Here is a 27,660-nt window from a genome sequence, read left to right as displayed (position 1 = left end):
CCTACATTGACACATCATCATCCAAATTCATAGTTTAATTAGAGTTCACTCTTTGTGTTGTATATTCTATGGGTTTTTTGTATAATAACATGTATCCACCGTTGTAGAATCATACAGAATAGTTTCACTACTGTGAAAATCCTGTGCTCTGCCTATTCATCCCACCCCTCCAACCCTTGGACCACTGATCTTTTTACTCTCCTTAGTTTTGCCTTTTCCAGCATATCTTATAGTTGGAATTATACAGTATGTAGCCCTTTCAGATTGATGTCTTTCATTTAGTAATATGTACTTAAGTTTTCTCCATGTCTTTTTCATGGCTTGATAGCTAATTTCTTTTTGGCACTGAATAAATATTGCATTGTCTGCATGTACCACTGTTAATTTATCCACCCACCTACTGAAGGAATCTTGGTTGCTTCCAAATTTTGGCAATTTTTCTCTTGCCATAGAGATTTCTATAGGTTTTAGGGTTTTTTTAATTCTTAAATTTTGATTTTAATCTCTCCTACTTCTCTCTCCCTCTCTCTGGCCTACCTTCAACTCCTTCAACTGGGTCTTCACTTTTCTTTCTATTCATCAATACTTATGTGACAACCACAATTATGTCATTTATTACTTAACTAAAACAAGCTCAAATATTAAAAATCAAATTGTCATTTTCTAAACTCATAAGACCTGTAGAGATTTTGTGTTGAAATTATAGGTTGATTCGGGGAATACTGACATCTTTACAATGTGAACCTTCCAAATCATGAGCATGATGTATCTTCAATTATTTCGATATTTTTAAATTTCTTTTACTAACAGTTTATAATGTTTAGTGTTAAGGTATTGAACATGTTTTATTAGATTTACTCCTAGGAATTTTTTTATGCTATTATAGCTAATATTACTTCTTAAATTTTCTTTTCTTTGTTTTTGCTGAATTTAAATACAATTTATTTTTGCGTGCTGATTTTATTTACAAACACCTGTTAAACATGTTCTTTTTTAATTTCATATTTGCCTTTTCCCTCTAACTATATTAGTATCTTTCATTTTAGAGCTTCAGTCTACTTGCTATATATGACTATAAAATATCTCTCTCTGCTGTCATAAGCACTGAGGTATTTTTTATCCTTATCATTGATTTTGGATTCTCCATTTTCATTATGTTTTTTTGTCTCTGAAGAGTTTGTGTTCATGTCTATTCAGGAGTTACTTTTTGATCTTTTCCCTTTTATCCTTCTACCTGATTTCAACTTAGCAAACATGATAGAGTATAAGAGGCATCTTAATATGATAGAAAGTGCTCTAAAATAGGACTTGGAAGTCTAGAATTCTAGTCCTTGCTCTGTCTCTGATCTCTTCTGTAATATTCTTCAGGCTAAAGTAGGAGAGGGATTTCAAATCAGTATTCCCCAAATCCCTATCATAAGAATCCTCAGAGGTGCTTGTTAAAAAACCACAGGTTCTTAAAGCCAGAGGCATCACACTTCCTGACTCAAACTATACTACAAAACTACAGTAATCAAAATGTATGATATTGGCAGAATAACAGACACACAGACCAATAGAATAGAATTGAGAGCCCAGAAATAAACCCATATGTATAAGGCAACTAATTTTTTACAAAGGAGCCAAGAATATACAACAGAGAAAGGAAAGTCTCTTCAATAAATGGTGTTGGGAAAACTGGAAAGCCACATGCAAAAGAAAGACACTAGACTGGTATCTAACACTATCCACAAAAATTAACTCAAAATGAATTAAAGACTTCAATATAAGACCTGAAACAATAAAATACATAGAAGAAAACATAGGCACTAAACTTATGGACTTTGGTCTTAGAGGGGTTTTTACGATATTGACCCTAAGGCAAGGGAAGTAAAAGCAAAAATAAATGAATGAGACTACATCAAACTAAAAAGCTTCCACACAGCAAAAGAAATCATCAACAAAACAAAAAGGCAACCAACCAAGTGGGAGAAGATATTTGCAAACAACACCTCTGATAAGGGGCTAATATCCAAAATATGTAAAGAAATCATGCAACAACAAAAAATCTGATTAAAAAATGAGCAGGGGAAGTGAATAGATACTACTTTTCCAAAGAAGACATACAGTTGGCCGATAGATATATGAAAAAGTGCTCAACTTCACTAGTTATAAGGGAATTGCAAATCAAAACCACAATGAGATACCACCTCACAGCTGTTAGAGTGGCTATTACCAATAAAATAAGAAATAACAAGTGTTGGAGAGGATGTGGAGAAAATTGGGAAGCCTCGTACACTGTTGGTGGGAATAGCTGTAACCACTATGGAAAACAGTATGAAGGTTCCTCAAAAAATTAAGACTAGAGCTATATGAACCAAAAATCCCTTTCCTGGGTATTTCCCTAAAAAATTTGAAAACACTTATTCATAAAGATACACACACTCTTAATGTTCATTGCAGCATTTTTTTACAATAGCCAAGACATGGAAACAACCAAAGCATCCTTTGTTGGATGATTGGATAAAGATGTGGTACATATATACAATGGAATACTACTCAGTCATAAAAAGATTAAATATTGCCATTTGTGACAACATGGGTGGTTCTTGAGATTATTATGCTAAGTGAAATAAGATGGACAAGGACAAGAACTGTATGATTTCACTCATGTGTGATATAAAAAAAGCAACAAACAAACTAGCAAAACAAGACAAAAAACTCATAGAGACAACAGAATGGTGGTTTCCAGAGGAAAGGGGTAAGGGGTTGATGAATTGGGGAAAGGGGGTCAAATACAAAGTGATGGAAGGAGACTAAACTTCAGATGATGAGCACACACTAGAATATACAGATATCATATTATAAAGTTGTACACATGAAATTTATATACTGTTCTTAACCAATGTTACCCCGATAAATTTAACTAAAAAAAAACAGGTTCTTAGGTTACTACCTAGATCTATTGTATAAGATTTTTCAAGGAAAAGAACTGTAAATTTGTGTGTGTGTGTGTGTGTGTGTGTGTGTGTGAATTAACATAAATTATTAATCAGTGGGGAAATTTAGTTTACATAGGACAAGATCAAAATTTCTTCCATCTCTGGTATTATTTGATTCTATGAATATTAACATTATATTGCATAACAATCAAATGTACATTATATTGTAAAAAATAATAAATGAACATATTGCATAACATAACATAATCAAAAGAATTTCATCTAAACAAACGTATATCAGAGCCAAGATCAATACTCTAAAGTTTGGTATTTTGGGTACCTATGAGCACAAATGAATTGGTGCATTGCATATAGGCGCTGCTTCATCTGCTCTGCCAGATCAAATGCTATTGTAGAGGTACAAGTCTAGGACGGGGAAGTGGGGTAGAGGTGGCCATTGGCATTAGATCTTCAAGGCATCTGTGCCTAACTTTCTGACTGTTCATTTTTTGCATCCAGAGTCATTAACCAAGCCAGATAGGGCAATATTTCCTGAAAGGATAACTACAGTTTAATCATTGATGCCACAGTCAGACATGAAGCTGGACTCTTTGGGTAAAGGTTGGTGGGTGAAAGGGAGAATGAGCGAAACAGAAGCTGGGAAAACATGGTTAAAGTCTGAAGGAGAGATTAGGGAGGAAAGGGTAGACTTTCCCTGGTTTTGTCAATAAATTACTCAAATAGGTAATGTAAGAATTTTTTGAGGGATAGAGTCATAGTTTCTCTCTCATATTCTCAAATAAAATAATTCGTTCTCCTGTTTCCCAACCTCCTTGTTGGTTTCCTCCTCTTTCTTATAGCTCTCTGACCATTCTTTTCTTTTTTCTTTTGACTGACAGATAAACATCCTACTCTTTTGTTCTTCTTTTACCTCTTTGACTTAGCAAAAGTAAGATTGTGTAAAATGCATCTATCATCAGTCATCATGCCTGTTCTTGTTCTTCCTCTGGTAAGGACTAAATACATTCTGGAGTCATTTGGGAGTCCATCCACTAAAAAAAATGAAAATGATATTTGCAATAGTACCTAGAAAGAAACTGGTTCATAGTTTTTGCTAAAATTAAATTTTATTTATTAATGAAATGATGGAATAATCTTGAAGTGATGAAAACACAGGGCATGATTGTAGCCTAGCAGAATGATTCCCAATGTACATCACCAATCCTTTTGTCTCGTTTTCTTTAGCCCCACCTCTATAATTGCTTATAGGATATTTCTAGTTGAACTTTATTATGTTGAAAACCAAAACCAACATCTTTTCTCTCTTTTCAAATGCAATTTTGTGTTGGCTTTCCCTCTTCAATTTACTAATACCAATCTTTTTATCTGTCATGGTGAAATTCCAGTTCTGCCACCTACTGGCCACATGACTTTGGACAAATTACTTACCTCGGGGCATTTGTTCCTATAAAATGGGTCCAGTAATAAGAATTAGAATAGGTAGATAGATAATATATATGTAATTCATATATATATTAACCTTACCCATAATAGGTGTTCAGTAAATAGCAGCTATTGTTATCCTGAAATCAATGTTTAAATCTATGCTGAGGGTTGTACCCTTAACTATTCTTCATTCTTTGGCAATTTTCCAGCATTGTCTTATCCTGTCTTGTGATGTGTGGTTCTCATTTCGCTGTGCTTTACCTTTTATATAATTACTTTTCTGAACTAGTCTCTGAGACCCAACCCTTTTCTTTTCCTATGGCTTTGTGCTTTGCTCTGGGCCAGGCAGCTGCTGAAGCCAACACCCACAGGGTTAAACCTAGTTACTGAAGCCACCCCCCTTCCCCTCCCAGTCCCCCTTTTCACAGTAATCTGGCAGCTGTCTCAAGTTCCTACCATAGCCAAATGCTTGAGGAGAGAGAGAGTAAGGAGCCAGCTATGAACCCCTTCCGGAAAAACGAGTCCAAGGAAACTTTTTTTTTACCTGTCTCCACTGATGAGGCATCACCTCAACCCCCCAGCCTCCCAAAGAAGCCACCTCCGGTGAGTCCCCAGAATCAGTTCTGCCTCTGACAAGAAAAGACTTGCTCATTTGCTTCTCTTCCTTGACCTCTCGGAGCTTCAGCTGAGCTGGATTAGGTTATTAAAAACTATTATTTTTTGGAGTTAGAATTAACCTGAAAACCAAATATAAACAGAGGTTTCCTTTACTTAGGAGAGGAAGCAGCAGCAAGAAGTAGTCAAAGTTCGTTTGGGATCCAGGACTTTGCTGTATTTCATTGTATATTCTGAGTTTCTCTGGTGCGAATTAAAAAAAGAAAAAAGCAATCTGAATGTCCAGGGAAACTTGGCAAGCACGCGTCTCTGGAGAACTGTGTGTGATTGTTCTTTTTTTTTAACCAATATAAAAACTCAGCCCTTAGTTCCCCCTGTGTGCAGAGTCTTATGCTGGACACCAAATGCAGTTTTAGAATAGATCCAGCCTCTGTTACTATGTGTTCCAGTTGACAGTGGGAGACAGGACAGAGAAACAAAGAAGTAATAATAATGTTTTGCATTATATACTTGCTAAAACACTCAAATTCATTATCACACTCAGTCCTCACATCAAAATATATAGTGGAGAGGATTAGTAATATTAGCCAATATTTACTGAGTTCTTAATAAGGGCCAAGAGGTGGTAGTATTCTCATTTCTTTGGCATAACAGAACTGAAGCATAAAGACGGGTGTAATAACAAGGCCAAGGTCAGTATGCTAACACAGCCGGTGACAGTGTTATGTAGCTAGTGAGCTTGGAAGGTAAGAAGCCACTTCATTGTGTCTTTCAAGCAAGTTCTTATCATACATTAACATACCTTAATATTTAAGAGGGTTGTTTCTCCATATGAGTAAAAGAATAAAAACATTATTCTTTTAAAGTAATTTATTACTTTATCTATTTGGTCCCAAACTATTAAAGGCTGCTTACAAGCATGCATACATTTCTTATGAAAAGGAGGCGAAATAAACCTCATGATAAGATTTGACTCTCCCAAGGACCGGTATCTTCATCCCCATCTTATGTTAGTTGGGCTATTATAATGGGTAGGGATTTGAAATAAAACATAACATTCCTTATATTCTGACTGATATAATGCAGGAAATAGCATAGTCCTTTTAATGTCCAATAGGATTAACAAGAAAATATTATTGAACCTCTTTCATGGGAAGAATGGACATTTAATTTTACAAGATTTAAGAACGCTCTGCCCAAAGTCAGGGTGATCGATCAGCTTACCTTTAGGCGTCTATGTTGGGCTCTGACCTTGGCTCCAGCAGCCTCTGAATGAGAAGCCATCATATTGCCAACAGTCTGCCTAGCAAGGTGGACAAGGCAGGTGGGGGACAAGAGCGGTCAGTGCCCACAGTGGGGCTAAGCAGGTCACTGGCATCTAAATGTACCTGCTTGGACATTAAGTGCTCCATAGACCACTGTGTTGTCCTGTTCCGAGAAATAAGTATGATTATTCTGCCCAGAGCCCAGGCTTTTCAGTTAGTAGTTGGTGAGAAGATAAGCAGATCCTGGATCAAGAATGTCTGAGAAGTTCCTTGTCTAAAGAATGAGGAACAAAAAAAAAAAAAAAAGAATGAGGAACAAAGTAATATTCAGGATAGTTTCAGCGATGTAAAGACTGTTAGTATCATAATAGTTGTTTCGTGAAGAGTAGTCACCATTGCTTCACAGTACCTATCATAATGATTTAACATAAATGAATGTTTCTGTTGTGGAACAATCTAGTGGTTTATTTTTGTTGTTGTTGTTTATTTTTGTTTGTTTGTTTTAGCTGAGCCATTCTGCCACCTGTTGGCAGCTCAGTGGCAACTCAGCTTGGGCTGGGAATCGAACCACTGTTGCTCAGAGCTCAAACTCTTGAGCAAGCTCTTAACCAACAGAGCCACTCGGCCAGCCCTCTAGTGGCTTAAATAGGGAGAAAAAGCTCATGCTTGAACCACTATCCTTCTGTTTCATAGAAAATCTGTGGCTCCAACTATCCACTGAGCATTGCCTTCATCGTGGTGAATGAATTCTGTGAGCGCTTTTCCTTCTATGGCATGAAAGGTAATTTTGTGTCTCAGAGTTTTACTCTTCCCCACTTGCCCTCACCCGATGTTTATAACATCTGGTCTCCTTATATGTACTTATTTCCCTATCCACTTTTTCTGCCTTCATCCAAATTGGTCCTTTCCTTTTCCCAGTACTTCCAATAAACACCTCGTGGGATTTCACCTAGTGACTCATGCAGGCCAAGTACAGAAAGGCCTACTAGAAACCAGAACACAGTCTGTGAGAATATAAGTGGGAAAACACTTGTTATTTGAGTTCCAGTCTTCATGTCTGTTCCTCAGTTGTATGAACTAGATTGTTGCTGGGAAGGAAAAAGAAGGGATATTGGAAAGAGCACCATGTTAGCTTTGTGATTGGCCTAAATGATGCTATGTGTGCACATGGACTGAATGGAGGAGTACTGTATTTGTACACTAAGTATTGCCCCTCCCACACACACACACACACACTATTCACAACTCCCATGGGCCCTGCTTCTACTGCCTGGCAGTCACCCCTCAGTCACTTCACTGATTGGAGTGTTGAAGGTCAAGATCGCCTTCAAAGACCAGAGATCAAATGTACTTCTACTCCTTAAGTCACTTGAATGCATCCATCTTATTTTACCTTTTATTTTTTTGTCTCAGCTGTGCTGACCCTGTATTTCCTGTATTTCCTGCACTGGAGTGAAGACACCTCCACATCTGTATACCATGCCTTCAGTAGCCTCTGTTATATCACTCCCATCCTGGGAGCAGCCATTGCTGACTCATGGTTGGGAAAATTCAAGTAAGGAAAATGGAAGATCATATCCCCAGAAGCTGCACAGATTAATTGTACAGAGGTTACCACTTCTAGCCTTTTCTTCCAAGCAAAAACATACTTATATCATCCATGACAAATAAGAGCCTCTCTAAGACTGGCAACACGGAAAGGCTATTTCTCTTCATTATCAGTTTTTCCAATATTTTTACATCCTCTTCAGTCAGGAGTTATTTTGTTTTTCTTTTTTTCTTAATTTTAATTTTAATTTCCTATTCTGTAGTTTAAGACCAATTCTTGTTCTGATCTCAGAGGCAATGAAGATTGCCATGCACCAGAAAATGTATAATTTTATTAGAGGCCTCATTATAGTTATTCTCTTCTTTCATATTAAATCATCCCAACTCATTTAGTATCTTCTTATGAGACCCTCTTTTCAGCTTTCTTACCATCTTTTCTTTTCTTGTTTTACCATCTTTTCTTTAACTTTTTTCTGTAGTTACCTTCTTAAGAATATATGAGTAAATATTTTCATGAGTTAGACAAAAGGTCTATTCAGTTCAGTATCTTTTAATTCCCTGAAAATAGCACCAAGAGACATTTATAAGATAATGTTATAGTTGCCCCCTATAACATTATCTTCATAAGCTAAAGATGGACCTTAACTATCCATCACCCAGTTATTTTCTATGGACTTATAGATGTATTGATTTGTCTAAATTAGCATTTCTCAAAGTACACTCTGTTGAAAGTCAGTTGTATAGGATATAATGAGTGGTATGTGGGAAGATAAAGAGCTCATGGTCAAATACGTTTGGAAAATACTAGGCTGAACAAAGCTGGAAAATGTTTCTTTACTGCATGACTTCTTGTAGCCATGAACATGCTAATATGCACTATAAAACAGCAAAGGGAAGGTTATTGCATATAGTGTATTCCAAACTTGTGTGACCATGGAATATTTTTTCAGGATATCTTGTGGACCTAGTGTTGCAAGGTAAACACTTGTTGATATTTCACTTTGGTCTCTCTCTACTCATTGTTCTAAAGTGTTTAATCAGCACCTTCTCTATAGCTACAACTATTGATACAACACAGTACTAAACACAGATTTTTGACCTGAGAGAGGGATGGTGGGTAGGTGACTGAGATCTGTGTTTGCTACTTGTGTAGTTTTAGTGACCAAGTCCATGGTAACTATGTGTAGATATAAAGTAGAAGGCATGGTCTCTATTCAGTTATAGAATAAAAGACTCACATACACCACTAGGACTTTATTTTTTATCTTTTTATTTATTTATTTATTTATTAACTGATCATGGCAGCTGTTGGCAGCTCAGCTCGGGAAATCGAACCGGCGACCTTGTTGCTCAGAGCTCACACTCTTGAGCGAGCTCTTAACTAACTGAGCCACTCGGCCAGCCCCAGGACTTTATTTTTTAAATGACTTCTTTTAAAATTGAGGATATATAGTTCCAGGATTTGGTGAATATTAGTTCCCTGCCTATTTCAGAGGAAATTTAATTAACAACCTTGACTTATGCCCTCAATCTCAATCCTTTTTGAGATATCCTTTATTTTTTCAAAAATTTATTTTTGTTGAGGTATAAGTTACATAAAGTATACAAATCTAGAAGTCTTAAGTGTACAGTTCGATGAATTTTTACATAGGTATCACCAATACCTAGGTCACCCTCCCTAGGGTTTTTGTACCCTGAATATTCTCCTCTCTTGCCTTCAAATTCTCCCTCAGAGACAGTCATTTCCTCTACCTAGAAGCAAGTGCAAAGCTCTGATAGCTTTAAACAAACAATTATTAAATTCCCCTTTTTTGTCTTCTTTGTCTTATTACCATTATCTCCAAATTTTGAAAAGAATCATCTATATTTGTTGCCTTCCTTTCTCACTCTTCATTATTATTCCTTAGGGCAGAGTAATATAATGCAGTGCAATAGAATCCAATTAAATTCAGTTTAATCTGATAGGGTTTAATTCAATAAATGTTAATCAAACATCTTCTATTTGTTCAAAGAAACATGGGGGATAAAGAGATGAATAAGACATAAATACCTGCTTCACATTTTTCATAGTCAACTAGCTTTAATACAGAGCAGAGTTTGGTAAGTACAATAAAATATAGCATAAATCATATGTTTATCCTATTGAATTTTCTATCTTTAATGTCATTGGTAGGGATCTATCTCTTTGTTAACAAATTCCAGTGGTTTTTTTCTAAATTCTTATTCACTTTGAACTTGTTTTAACATTTCAGTCTGTTTATCACTCCTATATTCTTGAAATTTCCTGGTCTTCCTTAACACTATTTTCTGGTTCTCTTCCTTATACTTTTTTGGACTCTTCCTTATTGGGCTCCTCTTTTGCCTTTTGTTTACTTCACTCTTTCCTGCATGTAGGCATTTCTCTAGGGTATGTCTTTTACTCTCATATGTTTTTTACCCTCATATAGTATAAATCATTTATAGCATAAGTCATTTACCAAACTCTATCTTATAATTATTTTTGTATAAATCTATTTTCTTCCGAACACTTAGAGAACAAAGTCTCATTTATATTTTTATCCACAGCACCTAGAAGAGTGCCTGATAAGTATTTCAGTTAATAAATATATTCACTGTCAGATACTGAGATGTAGGCACAAGACTGAGGATAGTGTGGGCAGGGGTGAAAATGACTTTTAATCCTAGTGTTGGTTTTTATTCCCTGTAACCCATGCCTATCAGTCTGGACTCAACCTTGGAAATCACTTGCAACCACTCTCTTAAATAAGTTTATTGCCAAATACGGTTTTAGATGTTTTCTCTACACTTCTCCTTTCTCTTTCTCTGAAAGGGTGGATAGCATGTCTTTGACCCCTTCCATCTTTTTTTGTCTGATCAGAGATGACTTTCTTCATGCTAGGTCTCTTCCTCTGTCATCACTGCGCATATTCCTTCTCAGTTCCTAAGCTCTAATTAAAAATAACTGTGATGGTGAAATAATATTTAAAAATTCTTCCTCTTCCCTTTCCTTTTTCCACATTAACTTGTTTTTGATAAAACTGAAGGAACACTGGACCATGAGTTAGAAAAAGAAGTTCTAGGCTTAACCCCAATCACTACTAATTAGAATGTCACTTTAGGAATGTCCTTCGATATCTCTGGATTTCACTTTCCTCATTTGCAAATGGAAGATTGGTCAAGTCTATCTAAAACATTAGTTCTGCGTCATGTGGTGAGAATTACAGTGACCCCAATGATCTCATTTCAAATGTGGAATTTCCAAGTCTCTCTTGACTTCTTTTTCCTTATATTATAATTTCCTGCCATTAGCTTCCTCTCTTACAGTCTTCATATCCTAGACTAATTCCATGAGGCTTTCATCTACAAGGTTGTCTATTTTCCTTCTAAGCCACTTACACTTCTTTTTTTTTCATTTAGTCTAATAATCTGATATTGCTCTGATCTTCCTACTCAGAGTCTATTACTCCAGCTCAGATACATTTTTATTTTTCTCGCTGATGATCTAACATAGATTATCTCTTTTGGGTTTATTAGAGCTGGCATTTTTTCAGTCCCTTTTTATTCCCTTTCTTTCTACTTATTCTTTTTATTCTAACAAAGATAATTTTTTTCTAGAAGACTCCATAAAACTCCATAAAAAGGCTTTTGTGAAAACCTACCCCCTCGTTCTGATATTAATTAGCCCTAGCTCAGTCACTCAACTTCTTATTCTCTACTTGCCATTATAAACCTTTTAAGACCCCTTCTTTGGAGAGTCAGCCTAGGAAAGTTAGGCATTTGAATGAGAAATCCGTATCCTAAAATTTCTGGTATCTCCAGCCTCTCTCTGATACCTTCATTCCATTCTTGATATTCCACATTAGTATATTACACTTAAAAATCATTGATGTAAACTATATAATTTCCAACGTTCTTTCTAGTACTAACATTCTACTTACGTATAAAGAGAATGCAAGGGTGGTAATATACATAAGGAGTATATTGTATTTGTGGTAGTGTGCAGTATTTCAATGTGTATATTTCTACATATGTTCTTACTGGAATTCCTCACTCTCCTGCTTTTTATTTTCCATTCAGATATCTTAGAAAAACAACACAAAAGGAAGTTCCTTCCAGCTGCATGATCTTTATCATTGAACAGTCTATTCAAAGTCTCTGGCTCCTTCCTTATTCTTGGTATCTTGTCCATGAGGAAACTGTGGCAGGGATTATAATTAACCCAAGTGTTCAAGTGACCAGACTGAATCTGACAGCTCTTTACCTCTCTATATATCTTAGTGGTTGGGTTGAGATAAATTCTTTGTATTAGCCATCCCTTTCTCCTGTTTAATTGGAGTTCTTCCTTGACTCCTATCAATTTCTAGAACCAAAGACATTCCTTAAGCAAAACATCTCAAAGTATCCTGTTCTTCTGATTCTCCTACTTTAAAACATCATCACTCGCTACCTGGTCTTAGTATATCTGTACCAGAGCAGGGATGCTCTGTGTATGTGTAGAGTGATGGTGGGGAGAGGGGGAAAGAGAGGTCAGGCATGGGAAAGGAGCTTGAAGAGAATGTCCATTACCTCTAACACTACAGGGTAAAGACTTCGTCTCTCTTTTTCTAGTCTGTTTACTTCATTCACCATTATTATTTCTATTTGCATTTCTCAGGTAATTTTTTCCTCCTCCACCTCTTCCTCCTCCCACTCCATTTATCCTGGCACTGAGGACAGTATGAACTCTGAGTATATATTACCCAAGTCTCTGAATTCTGTCTGCAGACTGACTGATTTAACTCTCTCCACAGGACAATTATCTCTCTCTCCTTGGTATATGTGCTTGGCCACATGATCAAATCATTGGGTGCCTTACCAATACTGGGGGGACACATGGTACACACGTAAGTAAAATCATGGGATAAACTGAACCACTTTTCTTCCATTAGATAGGTAAATGTCTCACACATTCATTACAGATTCTTTTTTTTTTTTAATGAGAGGTGTCCCTTTATTTTCTAACCTACTATTTTATTACCAGATTGGTTAAGAAAAAAATCATTTTATGACCAGTTGAATTTTTTCCTACTTTATCTGAGCTCATTTGTTTTTATTACACATTTGGGAACTTGTAGAACACCTAATTAACATCCTCTGCATAAAAATTCATCATATGCTTGAAGACAATCATTAAAACCTTCATGCCCTCCATATTCCCTCACCTATTCACCTCACCATACATCTGTATTTTACCAGGGTTAAAAAAAAATGTCTGTAATAGTTCCTTATAATACCTGGTAGAGGTCATATTCAAAGCGTGGATATTTCCATTTTGTGTAGTTTCACATATTCCAGTTGCTCTATCCATTTTTTGCTAAAGCTATTGATGTTTATGGAGCAAGAAGCATTTGATATATTCTGATGTCTATTAGTTCAGTCAGTATAGAGGATTATAGTTGTTCAAGAAGCCGGCCATATGTAGTCATGTTTATAATGTGCCTACGCATGCATTTTGCAATTAGTTAAGAATTTTGTTTGAAATTTAATAAATAATAGACACCTCCTTATTGGTGTCCCATCAAAAAATCAGTGATGTGTCTACAAATTATGAAGAATTTTAACATTTTGTTTTGTGGTTAGTAAGGGTATGTGGGATTAATGGTTTATAAGGTCTTTCTATTGAAGTGTCCCTTTGACTAAGGAAGATTGAGAACCAGAGGTTTAATTTTAAAGTTCCTTCAGGATATGCTTCTATCTGTTGTACACAAAGGGTAAATAGGAACATCAGGGACAAATTTTCCCATGCAATAAATACTTTCTGGCAGAGGCTCAGGGTCATAAAGATCATAAGTATCCTCAAGTTCTTCCTAGGAGTGAAGACAGATGAAAAGTGCCCACAGGTTAGAAATGTAAGGGGGTATTTGCCTGTGTGTACTTTTTTTGTCTTCCTGTAGCTCTATATTCAACTTCTATGTTGTGTTTAATATCAGTATAGTTAGTATTCTCACCTCTTCATTTCAGAGTCTTATCATTGGTCGGTCTGAGTCTAATAGCTTTGGGAACAGGAGGTATCAAACCCTGTGTGGCAGCTTTTGGTGGAGACCAGTTTGAACAAAAACATGTGAGTCCTGTTATTCCTGTATTTTAAGAATATAGAGCCAGCATTAACAAAGATACCTAGAAAGTAGCCATTTGCCAATATCAAAGTAATTCACTGGTAAGATGTTATCTGGGGAGTTATGTTCCATTCTAGGTACTGGTCCTTAATAGAGAGAAAAAAGCAGAAAAACTTCTAAAGGAAAATGATGAGGGTGGTGGATGGGACTAAAAGACATATCTTATGAAGAAAGATTGAAGAAATGGAGATACTTAGCCTGGACAAGATAATAATTAAAGAGAATATTTCAGCTCTCTATAGATATTGTACAGATGTCAGTAATTAAACCTGAGACCAATGAGTGAAAGCTTATAGGAAACTAGCTTTTTGTTTAATGAAAGGAAAAACTTCAAACAGTCAGAGTTTGAAGTCTTGAGTTTACTCTCACTTAAGGTATTTAAGAAGAAACGTGGTAAGTATTTTGGGAATGGGAGGGAAAGAATGGTGTAGAGATTACTTAAGCATCTCTAAATTTGAGATTCTATGAAAAGGGAAAATGACCATTTGGAATAAAACAGAATGAGTTTCTATAGATGAACTCGTCTAGATAATTATTCTCTCTTTTCCTATATACTTTCCATTGTCAATGAGGAAAACAACAGTATGAATAAGGTAAAAATGAACCCATATGAGGAAGCAGTGACAAATAGGCAAGAGAAAGAATCTATTGTTAGATCAGACATCATTTCTGGCTTCCTCTCTTTTGCTCTCAGTTTTATTTTTTGTCTGTCTTCATGTGTCTATTTCCTCATCTATAGCTATTTATCATGCTTCTCGTTTTTCTCTCTCTGTTCTATCGGTGTGTTCTGTCTTCCTGTGGCCATAACTCAAATGATCTCTTACCCTTCAGACCATTTGAGTAATCATTTTAAATTCTATATCTGTCTGTGGGTCCATAGACCATAATTGTTTGCTAAATTTGGAGAAATAACAAAACTTTGGCAAGTGGGATTCTATGCAGCACAATTAACTATACAAATAGATGAGTGGAATGAGGTTTAATTGGGGACCAAAAGAGGAAAAGAAACAGACCATAAATAGAAAATGGGGAAAGACAGATTGTGCTAATGTGTCAGGAAAAGTTCTGGGGTGCCAGAATGAAGCACAATGCAATGAATAAAGCATCAGCAACTTCATTTGAAAGTTGCTGCATTAGCAACTGCATTTGAAAGTTGCTTCATTTGGTAACTGCTCCACAAAGATATTCAATAATGGGACAAACCCGCCTCCAACTTTCCACCAGCCACTTCTAAGCCTATGGACTTTCTTTTATACTCCCTGGCAGATTTCCCATAAGCACTGGGTAAATTTTTCTATTGATCAACAGTTTACCCCACTGTCCTGTGTTCTAATCTTATTCCTATTGCACAGTCCACAAAATCCGTTGCTTAATCAATCATTCACTTAATTCAGTCAATAACTATTTATTGAGCCTGTAATATTTTCAGGTGCTATGCTGGGTAGTGGGGATTACAGAAATGAGTAAAGTGTGATTTCTGCCCTAAAGGAACTCACAACCTACTGAAAGAAACAGACATTTAATGCAAAGAAATTAATATTAGGATAGATATGTTTAAGACACTGTAGTGGCATAGTATACAATATGATCATTTTTGCTGAGGTAAAGGGGTAAAACATTGTTAAAGATACTTGTAACTTGGGTTTGAAAGATGGGCAAGTGTTTGGCTGGGGTCAGCCAGATATGTTTTAAAATACCTACTGTCATATTCAGACACCGTGGAGGCAATATCTGAATCTGTCTGTCTGTATGTCTCTCCAGCTGAATCTGAACACAGGGTGGTGGTGGAGTTACGAGGCACATTGAACTGATCATTTGTCTTGTTTATTTCAGGAACAGGAACGAGCTAGATACTTCTCAGTCTTCTACCTCTCCATCAATGCAGGGAGCTTGCTTTCTACATTTATCACACCCATGCTGAGAGGTTAGAATCCTTTGTAAGGGGCCCTGTGTAAGTCTTGACTCCAGCCAGCCAAAAATCTGTTCACAAGGTTTCCTGTTGTCCTTCTTCTTCTTTTATAAGGGCTTGAAAACCTGACAGGATGTCTTTCAATTTTGGTTTGTCTGGCCCAAAAGACAGATTATGGATTAGGTGATGGGAAGAAAGAGGACATCTATGTCTACAATCTCAAAAACCTGAGCTTGTAGAATAGAACATCAAAGACTCAAGATTCAGGGTTACTTTTTTTTTTTCTTTAGGAGATGTGCAGTGTTTTGGGGGAGACTGCTATGCACTGGCTTTTGGAGTTCCAGGATTGCTTATGGTAATAGCTCTTGGTAAGTGCGGGGAATCAGAGAAAGCTAATAACTGCTAGAAGCTGTCACATATAAAGCATCATGTAGGCATATGACACAAACTATTCAATCCTCATGCTAACCCAGAAGGTAGGTGTTATTGTAGGGGTTTTCCCTAAATATTAGAAATAAATTAACTGAATAAAGTCAGAAACCTTTAAAAAGAAAAAGTGCTCAAGGTTACACAGCTAATAAGATTTCTGGCAAGCTTTAAAAAAGAGTGATCCCTGGGCCTGATGTAGGACCAATTAAATCCATTTATCTGTGGTATGGAGCCTGGCATCTATAACTTTTTAAATATCTAGGTGATTCTAATGTGTAATCACAGTTGAGATCCACTGGTCTACACTACAATATGTGAAGAAGCAAGGAAGATAATTAATACTTTCTCTTAAACGAGCCTTATTTCATCTGATAATTATTTATCTGGTAATTAGAAGACATTTTTAATTCTTTGGGTCTTTTAAAGTAGCTTCTAGGTTTAGCTGTTTCTGCCCTGTTCTGCAATGCTCCCAAGGAGTTTGCTCTTGAGCAAAGAGAATAAGACAAGTTGAATAAATAGATGGAAACTCATGCAAATTACATCAAGCGGCATTCTCTTTACCACTGAGAACCCAGTAACGGGAGAGGAAAGGGAAAGTGTGTGTGTTGATTAGTTTATGCAGTCTAAGGGGAAACGTGGAAATGATTGTTTCTAATCATTGACCTGGAAACCTATTGTCACTCTGAGCCTTTGGGTGACACCCCCTTGGAAGATGTCCAGTCCAAACATAAAGAGCTCACTGGAAGAAAAAAGCCTAGAGACTCAATGTTTAGTCTGATCATTTTCTACCAGGGTGGTGGCTAGTAGTAATACTCAGATTCCAATTCCAATTCCAAGGAAATTTATATGTTATTCCAGGAGATCTGTGATAATACATTCCCTGTTTCCTTCTCCCTCAAAGCCAAACATTTTCCCAAATATTTTCCTGTGAGTAGTACTATGTCTCCTTCTCTGGATCATTGCACAATAATATTTACATATCAGAATAATTATGAAGATCAAAGGAAATGCTGCAAGTGAAATGTGTTATAAATTGTGAAATAACAAGTGCTAGCTGTCATTATTAGGCAGTTGCTTAAGTTTTCTGGGTACTAATAACTCAACCCTCTGGCCTTTCACTGTAGTTTAATTTCTTTATTTTTTGTTCATTCATTCAACAAACATTTATTTAATACACCTATTATGTGTGAGATTTTTTTCCTACGTATTGGGGTCACATTGGTGCATGAAATAGCTACAAAAAGTTTATGCTTTCAAAAAACTTATATAGTCCAACATGAAGAGGGAGACAGACAAATAAACAGGAATTTAAAAAATAGTATGATTAGTGTCACAACTGAATAAGTACAGAGAAAGCTGTAGGAACACGTAGGAGGGATGAATGTCTAAAACTCTGAGAGTCAGAAAGGTTTGCCTAAAGAAATGATATCTGAGGGGAGAACTAAAGGATTAACAGCAATTAATCAAAGAAGAGATTGGAAGTGAAACAGAAATAGAACCACAGTATCTGTAAGAGAAGGAGGTAAGATAGTATGATATATCTGAAGGCCTTAAAAGAATTCAGACTTCCTGGAGCATATATGAGAAAAATAAAGAAGAGAGATTGACCCACATAACAGAGGGCCTTTTAAGTAATTAAGGAATTAGAACTTTATCAGGAGGACAGTGGAGAGCTATACAGGAGTTTGAACTGACGAATGATTGTTAGATATTTTTCAGTGATGTCTCTGACAATAATGTGGAGAAAGAGTAGATTAAGAGTGAGTCAAGAGCACTATTTATTTGAATTTTTGGCACTCCATTAAATTTTATGCTCAAGGTGAGTACCTCACTCAGCATACCTTGTCCAGGCCCTAGTAGAATTGACAAAACTTGATATGATTAGATATGTGAAATGAGGAGAAGATAAGTCAAAGTTAGAGGTAGGTTCTGACTTGACCAACTGGGTAGATAGTGGGATCATTAACTGAGATAATGAAAGAGAATAGGTTTGGGGCAATACCAATCATTTTAGTTTTGGACATTTTACATTTTAGATATTCTTGGAACATTACTTAAAGTTTTCAAGCAGATATTTAGAAATGCAGTTTTAGAGCTTGGAAGAAATGTCTGGGCTATAGATAAAGATTTGGAACTATTAGTATATGGATAGAAATTAAGCTATGAAAATAGTTAAAATAAATAAAAGATAATAATAACAAGGTAAAAGAGGGCTAGGATAGAACGCTGAGGAGCACCAGCATTTAAAAGACATGCAAAGAGGAAAAGCTCACCAATGAGACTAAGAAGGAATGGCCAAAGTGGTAGTAGTGCTATTTTGGATACAAGAGGACTTCAAGAAGAAAGGAAATCTATTAGTGACAAATGTTACTGTGTGAGAAATTGAGGTAAGGGTAAAAAATTTCTGTTAAATATAATAACAAGAAGATCATTGATTTGGTGAAATCAGTGATGATATATTGGTAGAGATTCAAGATTGATTGGAATAGATTAGAAAGTGAATAAGAGGTAAGAAAGGGGAAACAGTAAGTATTTATAGCTGAAAGGTGACATGGAGTGAGGAGAGGGTATCAAGCATGCTTGAATATTATTGGGAAGACTCCAATACAAAAAGAGGTTGAAGGTGCAAGATGAAGATAGTATAATCAGTATGAAAGAACACATGGCAGAATTACCTTTGTGCAAGAGTAGAAACATCACCTTCACCTAACTGGAAGGAGGAGAAGATGGGTATGGCTACAAGAATTAATAGATTTGATGGCAGGAAGTGGAGAGAGTTTCCATTTGAAGGCATCTATTTTTATGAAGTAAAAGGCAACATCATCTACTAGAGGGATGAGGATGAAAAGAGGGCTCTATAATAAATCTGACAAATCCAGTGACCGAAAATAACCTCCAGGGTGATCTGATCATAAATTCTTAACTGGGCAGGTCAATGTAGGTAGTCCCTACTTTAGTAAAAGGTTTATCTTTGTCTTAAGCAAGCTCTGTCCATTGTTTTTGTGCATCTAGGTTAACACATCTTTGAAATGCCTCTTTTCCAGACCCCTCAAAAGTGTAACCATTCTCAGGGGAGCACATACAATCTTGTTAACTCTCCTGTAATCCAATTCCCACCTTGCTTTCTCCCACCTTCATATAATCTTCCTTAGTTCCTTCCCTAATTCCAAATGAATAAAAGGAACTACAAAACTCTGAATCTCCAGATCATTTGAGATCTTCTTCCCAGCATTGTCGGCAGTTTGGCTCAAATAAACTCATAAAATTATCTACATGTTTGGATGTTTCTTATGTTGACAGGGAGAAGATAGTAAAGAAACTCAAGGTCCCTACTCATGTTCTTTAATTAAGTGGGCTTGAAATTTAAGTGGACCTTTGTTGAGCTGGTTACCTGGCTTGCCTTTTATCACTCTAATGACATTATTGAGACCAGAAGTCCTGAGATTTCCAGCCTCTTTCTAAGGTCATTCTTAGTTTCAGGAGCAGTTTATTTCCTAGCCAAAATCTTCCTTTTGTCTAGACACCTCTTTATTTGCTCACTTGTCTCCCAGGATTAGCATTCTTTCGTTGAACTATTTTTTTGTTTGTTTGTTTGTTTGTTTGTTTGTTTTGTCACCAGTTAAAAGCTATTTGTAGGTAAAGAATGCTATTTGGAGAAGCTTTGGGGAAACTGAGACGATGAATAAAAAAAATGTGGTAGAATGAATCTGAGTGAGAGGAATAGAGAAATTAGAAAGTTAAGGTAAGGAAGAATAAGGTGATTCACACATTCTAATGTGTAAGGATATTGGAAAGTGCTACTGGCCACTGAGAAAGGCATCTTTGGTAAATGAACTTCTAGAAGCACACTTTGCTGGAGCTGGAAAATCCGTTAAGGAGGAAAGCATATCTAGGAGGGTACCAATATGGAGTCTTTTCAACGATTTTAGTTCAACTTGATAAACTTGAAAAATAGCACTTTATAATTATAAAAGTAATATCAGCTCATTGCTGATTATTTGGAAAGTAAAAGAAAAAATAAGAAAATAAAATTCACCTATAATCAGCTGTGGAGATGTGGTGAAAGAATAAAGGTGTGGGTCAAGGGAAAGAGAACAAGCTCAAGAACAGAAATAGTACAGAACAGAATTGTTTGTAGGAATGAGGAATAGTAATTAGAGCACAGGATACCTAATGGAGAGTAATGAAGCATACAGTGGGAAACGGTAAGTTGAGGTGAGCTCCCTTGCAGCCAGGGGCCACGTCTTTTTTATCTTCATTCCCAGTAGTGTCTAGCACCATGTGTAATGTAAGAATGAGTGAATGAGATGCTTTGTGGTGGTGAAGAGCATAGATTTTTCAATCAGATAGTCCTCAAGTCAAAAGTACGGTTTCTGGCAATTTTTAGCTTTGTAGCCTTATACAAATTCCTTAATTTCTTTAATCTTCAATTTCTTCATGTGTAAAATGGAGAGAGTATTACATAGTTTGTCAGGTTAAATCAGTTAATGTATGTAAAATGCTTATTACTTTACATATAACAACCTTCAATAGTAATAATAATAACCATCAGGACAATAATGAATTTGGGACAGCCTTTCATGCCAGGAGTTTGGGCTTATTTGGTAGGTCCTGGAAAGGTTTTAATTTGGCATCAGATAAGAGAAAGAAGACACCAGGGGTTGAGAAACAAGTTGTTGGCCTTTTTAATAATCCAGGGTAGAAGCAGTGAGGTCCTAAAGCAGAGTCACAGCAGAGGTGATGGAAGAGAGGGGGCAGACTGAAGAAAGAGGATCAGTGAAAGCTGGTAATACCTCTAGTGTACAGATGGAGAAAGAAGAGTGAGAATTCAAAGATGACTTCCAGTTCTGTGAGGACAGGAAAGCCTCAACAGATATCTCTCCACAACTGACCATTTCATTCTTCTCTTGGCTCCCATAACTTTTATAACTCCAAAGTCAGGAAGTATTAAGTGAGTTTCCTCCCTTTATGAAACCTGTCAGTCACTCCTATCCTTAGCACTGACATACTGAATGTGCTAAATGAGAAGCTAAGAACTGTCTTTGTTTATCAACGCAGTTGTGTTTGCAATTGGAAGCAAAATGTACAAAAAAACACCTCCGGAAGGAAACATATTGAGTCAAGTTGTCAAATGTATCTGGGTAAGTCCATGAATTGTTTACCTGCCTTTTTCAATCAGAGGGAAAGAGAGGCTGTGGTGAGCACATAGGCCTTCAAACATGGGTTTTTCAGTGACCTGTCTTCTAAGTCTGTGCCTTTTAGCCAACTGCTCAATGGCAATCATCAGTCTTCATCTGTGCCCCTACTTAACCACTGAGTAAACAAAAATAATGTAACCATGTTTTAATTGGCAGAATCTCCTGAAGTGTAGTTATATATATTGCCAACAGGATGTAAGAATAGATAAGATTATATCTGAAATATTCTGAAATTTAACATCTGATTAAATCAAAGGGTTGGAATAAGTCATTTAAGTATGTGCGTTTGAGGGAAGGGATGATGAATTAGAAAAGGCAGAAGGTGGTTCCTTTTTGCCTCTCCTCCGATATCTATATTCTGCCCTAGTTTGCTGCTTCCAACCGTTTCAAGAACCGTTCTGGGGACAATGCAAAGCGAGAGCACTGGCTAGACTGGGCAGCTGAGAAATACCCAGTAAGTTGGAATTACAAAGACATCTTATGCCTCTGTAGCATCTTTCCTCATGTCCAAACTGATTCTCTCCTACTGCATTTAACTTCTTATCTTACTGTTCTGGGGTACTTCTACTCCAAGCAAGAAAACCATGTCTGGCAATTTAACCTGTTTCTTGCAGAAGCAGCTCATTATGGATGTGAAAGCACTGACCAGAGTACTATTCCTTTATATTCCATTGCCCATGTTCTGGGCTCTTTTGGATCAGCAGGTAAGAATAGTTGTTTTGAAAGCTATCCCTTCATCCAGCCACTTCCTTCTTACAGAAAAGGGATTTCTCATAATAGCATCTGTCTCTCCTAGGGCTCACGATGGACCTTACAAGCCACCAGGATGAATGGGAATTTGGTAAGCTGAAGAGATTTCCCAGAGAAGTGTATTATTTTCTTTATAATCCATATTAGGAAAAAATTAATTTCTTTGTGTTTTTGTCTGAAAACTGATTTAAGATCATAAGAGAGGCGCCTTTAGCAGGAAAGTACTGAGGAGGCAAAATAAATAAAGCTAGTCTAGAAATAAAAAACAGAATCTTTAGAAATCAGCAATATAAGAATGGAAAGGGTTTAAATGTATACAAGGAAGTATTGAAAGGATAGCAAATGAAGTGATACAGACATGGGATGGTGATGGTTTTTTTCTATCTAAGCCTGCCCCGGGGTATAGCCGTAAAGGTTAATGTACACAATTGGCCCCATCTCTCAAGCAAGTATCACAGCAGAGGACCAGGATGTGGAATATTTTGTACATGGATATGGAAAGAAGGGGAAAGTTGTAAGCACTGTTGTCTCTTTTTCCAATCTCCATTCTTTGGCAAAGTTGCATAAAGCTCTATCCCTGCTGTCAATTGTTCCACTTCCTAGATTATTGTATTGTTTTTCTGCCAATTTAGTTGTGAAGAGGGTAGGGTGGGATGACACCAGAGTATTATTAGCTGTCTATGTGGAGCCTGCCAAATATAATTTTACTTTTTCCCTTCCTTTGTTTGCCGAGGATTTACCATGATTGTCTTCTTGTTGACTCCCCTGAAGAACAACTTCGGAAACACGATGTGTCAGTGGGAATCTTTACCCTAATCATAATGGCTTGTACTTCACATTATTACCACCCACAACTGCAGTTACTGAGATTAATGAAAACACACTCACTCTATTCTCTCTGAAGTTTAAGAAAAGCATAGTACACAGAAAAGAATATTCTGCCTTAGGCCCATCTGCCTTCAGCAAGCACAGCCTGAAGCCATTCCCAGTCTGTTCCCTCACATACCCTTATAAGCATGATCATGGTCCTGAACCAAAGACCTGATGAATTTTAACTTACGCTTTGTACCTGCTAATTACCAAGATTGTTGATTTAGGCTTTTCTTGTCTTTAGTCATCGTCTAAATTTAATTTATTATGTTTCAGGGTTTTATTGTGCTTCAGCCTGAACAGATGCAGGTAGGAAACTTCTGTATAGACATGGGGATTTATTTCTGTCCTCATCTATACCTCTACCTGTACTATTAGGATTTCCAATTGGACATTTTTCCTTGTATGCTGAGAAGTGCTAAACATAGGGATGAAACTATTCTCCTTAAGTCCCACACTTTTCTCTTTCACATCCTCTGTTAAGTAAGTTGCTCCTGCCCAGTTCCAGGGAGAGTTGAGTTTTGAGCTCCCAGGAAAAGTATATGCATTGGATTTTTTTCTCCATGTCAAGGTAGTATCATGGAAATATTGTCAAAGAAAGTGGAAAGCTTTGTCACGTGAGCAACCAAGTCAGAATCTCTGTTTATTAGTGACTCCCAGTTCTTTCTTTTAAACCCTTGTTCAACAATCCCCAATTCTTCTTTCTCTCCTTCCTTTCTCCTGGCCGTGACATTTTCCTGTGGGCTATGGAATTGCAGATAAGTGAGAATGGGAGGGGAGAGGTCCCAAACGATTGGCAGAAAAACTGCAACTGGCCGAGTGAAACTGGCTCCTTGGGATATTTGGAAACTGAGGTGCAAGGGAAATAGAGTCTTGGGTGTAAAGGGGCTGGGATGTGGAATCACTCTGTACTTAGTATAATGAAAGTGTGTTTGAATATGAGGGAGAATGTGCGCAAGCAAGTGAGAGCATCTGCTCACACTTATGATAGAACACTTGTAACCAATCCTTTCTACCATGATATTACAGGTACTAAATCCCCTTCTGGTTCTCATCTTCATCCCACTGTTTGACGTTGTCATTTATCGTCTGGTCTCCAAGTGTGGAATTAATTTTTCGTAAGTGTTCATTATGCCTGTGTTGCTCCAAACTGACTCAATCTTTGCCCAGTTTGTCAGTACTTTTCTACTTAATGATGATTTGTTTTGTTTTATCATTTTTCCTGCTTCTAGTTACCCATGTTAGGCTAAATGCCTATTAGTATTGGAGGATAGGAATTTGAAACGCTTAATTCTTATTATAGAGAGCTCAAGCCATCACTGCAGATTTTACTATGTGATGTTAAAGGGGTAGGTCTAAGCTTCATGGAAAGTCAAGAGTATGTGAGAATAATATCCTAAACCAACTTCTTAATCTTATTCTTGAAAGTTGCCTCTTCAAAGAAGTCCAAAGCCTTTAAGGATAACTAATCCCTTCAAATCCCATATTTTCCCTATGAAACAGGAGTGGGATAGAATTGTCCCTATTTATTGCTTTTCCCCATTCAAAATAGAAGTGTTATTCTTTGTAAAGTTTGACAGAACAGGGTTTCAAGCCTCTTCTTATTGCTGATTTAATAGCAATTTCTTTTTAATGACCACTTTACCATTTTCAAAGGGCTTTTTGTCCTTTACTCATTCATTGAGCAAATATTGGTGTGTTTAGCACAAGTCCCATGCAAATGAAAAAGCACAGATCTTGTTCTCAAAGAGTTTATTGTTTAGTAAAGGAGCTAGAATGAGTGTAAGAATAATTATTACACAAGGTGAAATACATTTGATGTCCTAAGAAGGGAAGCAAAGTGCCAGGGAAGCGCTGAGAAGGAAGAAAGTCCTTCCTGCTGCCAGGGTCAAGAAAGACTTCTGAAGAGGAAAATGAGGTAATGACGTATAGTGCCTGGCACGTGGTAAATGTTCACTGAATCTGACTGTATTACTATTATTTTTGTTATTATGACATAATGGATATAAAAAGCATCATAAACAAAGGTAGATGTGGGGAAACGGGTAGATGTGGTGCATCACAAACAACAGTTCAATGTGACTCAAGTAAATGGAGAAACAAGGATGTGTTCTTTGAAATATAATACTTTGAAACATAATTGAGACAAAATCAGGAAAGGTCTTTGATGGTAGGCCTAGGGGGTTACATGTTATTGTTTAGGGTCTAAAGTTTAGATATAATTGTCTCTCCCTTTCCTCTGCAGATCTCTGAGGAAAATGGCTGTTGGGATGATCCTAGCGTGCTTGGCATTTGTAGTTGTGGCAGTTGTAGAGATAAAAATTAATGTGAGTTCAATAAATTTTAAGCTCCATAAATGTAGAACCTTATCTATCTTGCTTGCTCTTCAGATTCCCTGGGACCTAGCATAGCACCTATTTTAAAGAAGGTGCATCATAAGTATTTGTGATAAATGAGTAGGTAGAGGGCTACAGCAGCAGTGCAAAGTGAGGCCCGTCTCCCACCTGAGTGATTCAGAATACATTGTCAAGGAATTTACGAACACTAATATAGTAGCTATCTAGCCATCTTTTTGGAAACACAGGCTTATATGATACCTTACCAGATACTCAAACAAATACCTTTTTGGCAGACTGAATAGCCACTATTGGGGAATGATATATGAGACCATAGCTGAGTCAAAACTCAGAAAGTTTGTTACCTGACATCTGTGCTTGCTACATTGAGCTGGTGTTTCCCCTCCAAGCTGCCTTCAGAGTTTTCTAAGCCAATTACTCTTCAGAGGGAGAAAACTATGTCTTCCTGACTAGATCAACGAGGCTGTCAGAGATATGACAGAGATATGTGCTCTCATTGTATCCAGAGCGTTATTTGTTGGTGATTCTGACATGTATTCTCTGTCCTAAGGAAATGGCCCCACCCCAGCCAGGCCCCCAAGAGATTTTCCTCCGAGTCTTAAATCTGGCAGATGATGAGGTGAAGGTGACAATGATGGGAGATGAAAACAATTCTCTGTTGGAACAGTCCATCAAATCCTTTCAGGTGAGATATGGACGTGAATGAATTAGAAACATTTCGATTACGCACCAAAGCAGAAGCATAATATAGTGGTTAAGAGTATGCGTTTGTGGAGTCAGACTGCCCCAATCCAATTCCTGGTTCTGCCACTCCCTATCTATAAGACTCTAAAGAAGTTATTTTGTCTCTAAACTTTAGTTTTAGCATCTGCACAATGGCAATTTTTATGTCAAAAGCTATTATAAGGGTAAGTATTATATGTAAAGTGCCTAGAATAATGTTTGGGACATTGTAAGCTCTCAGTAAGTTGTAACTTGTATTGTTATTTCAAACTGCCTACTAATCACACATCCTCTGAAAGAGTTTGGTTTGCATGTTTTCACTACTATTACTGAACTTATTTCAAAATGTTGTTAATAAAAGTAATACATTTATTGTTGAAAATTGGGAAGTATATAGAAAGACATAAAACCCGCCTATAATTCCATCACCCACAGATAATCACAGTGATCATTTTTGTATAAATGAATAAACAAACTCATTTTTTTAAAGTGCTCAAACTTTATGTGTATTGACCTTGATTTTTTATTAACATTAATTACATCATAAAAATTTCTCCATGTCCTTAGATAATCTTTGAGAACATGATTTTAATGGACACATACATTTCCATTCTGGAAAATATATTGGGTTGTCGGAAGAGTCATGATGTATTTTTTTCTCTGTTTTTCATTGCAAAAATGCATCATGACTTTTCTGACAACCCAATAGTTTATTTTAACATTTCCTTATAGATATTTAAGTTTTTTTATTATTTTATATAATCCTATAATGAATACCCTTACTCACAAATATTTACACATGCCTCTAATTACTCCTATGGTATATTTCTAAAAATGGGATTACTAGCTTAAAGAATAATGTTGAAAGTATCTGATGAAGTCACCTGCCCTGGGATGCTATGAGGTTCTGATGTCCAGGATGGGGTAGAAGTTGAATATGACAGGTTTTTCATTCTACAGAAAATGTCACACTATTCTAAATTCCACCTGAAGACAAAAAGCAAGGATTTTCACTTCCACCTGAAATATCACAATTTGTCTGTCTACACTGAGCATTCTGTGAAGGAGAAGAGCTGGTACAGTCTGGTCATTCGAGAAGATGGGAAAAATATTTCCAGCATGATGGTAAGTTGAGGAATGGCCTAGGTTCCAAATTATTATCTTAGAGTATAATCTCTGGCTCATCAATATATTTCAAGATATTCCTAATGGTAAAATTTTCTGATTATTGGTTCCCTGTTGTCAGCTGTAACTGATTTTCACTCTCCTCTCTTTAAGGTGAAGGATGCAGAAAACATAACAACCAATGGGATGTCAGCTGTGAGGTTTGGATATCAAGGAGATCCCAGACCATTCTGTTCTCTTGAATCTTAGTTTTTTTCTGATCTGTGGGGCTTCAAATGAGGAGGCCTCACATTGTACTTGTCTAGTACAGGGATTCTGTCTCCTAGAATGTCAGGGGCATGGGTGTCAG

General features: G+C 36.7%; 1 protein-coding gene across 4 annotated transcripts in view; it reads left to right on the top strand.

Moving 5' to 3' along the window:
- Positions 1 to 4,722: 4,722 nt before the first annotated feature.
- SLC15A2 (solute carrier family 15 member 2) overlaps positions 4,723 to 27,660 on the top strand; it is a 33,439-nt gene continuing 10,501 nt past the window's right edge. The window contains exons 1-18 of one of the 4 annotated variants that reach the window (XM_019650309.1): positions 4,723 to 4,970; positions 6,941 to 7,028; positions 7,661 to 7,802; positions 12,586 to 12,678; positions 13,796 to 13,895; positions 15,784 to 15,874; positions 16,150 to 16,227; positions 21,347 to 21,429; positions 21,854 to 21,940; positions 22,101 to 22,190; positions 22,283 to 22,327; positions 23,383 to 23,415; positions 24,136 to 24,224; positions 24,935 to 25,024; positions 25,352 to 25,433; positions 26,014 to 26,148; positions 27,147 to 27,311; positions 27,465 to 27,511. In XM_019650309.1, the coding sequence (XP_019505854.1) occupies positions 4,833 to 4,970; positions 6,941 to 7,028; positions 7,661 to 7,802; positions 12,586 to 12,678; positions 13,796 to 13,895; positions 15,784 to 15,874; positions 16,150 to 16,227; positions 21,347 to 21,429; positions 21,854 to 21,940; positions 22,101 to 22,190; positions 22,283 to 22,327; positions 23,383 to 23,415; positions 24,136 to 24,224; positions 24,935 to 25,024; positions 25,352 to 25,433; positions 26,014 to 26,148; positions 27,147 to 27,311; positions 27,465 to 27,511 (1,676 nt within the window). In that variant the 5' untranslated portion in view covers positions 4,723 to 4,832. The remainder of the gene's footprint in view (positions 4,971 to 6,940; positions 7,029 to 7,660; positions 7,803 to 12,585; positions 12,679 to 13,795; positions 13,896 to 15,783; positions 15,875 to 16,149; positions 16,228 to 21,346; positions 21,430 to 21,853; positions 21,941 to 22,100; positions 22,191 to 22,282; positions 22,328 to 23,382; positions 23,416 to 24,135; positions 24,225 to 24,934; positions 25,025 to 25,351; positions 25,434 to 26,013; positions 26,149 to 27,146; positions 27,312 to 27,464; positions 27,512 to 27,660) is intronic. The other 3 variants (XM_019650325.1, XM_019650318.1, XM_019650335.1) reach the window with 3 other exon arrangements.

Source organism: Hipposideros armiger, unplaced genomic scaffold (assembly GCF_001890085.2).
Source record: "Hipposideros armiger isolate ML-2016 unplaced genomic scaffold, ASM189008v1 scaffold_8, whole genome shotgun sequence".
Lineage (NCBI taxonomy): Eukaryota > Metazoa > Chordata > Mammalia > Chiroptera > Hipposideridae > Hipposideros > Hipposideros armiger.
This window is presented reverse-complemented; position numbering and strand designations above follow the sequence as displayed.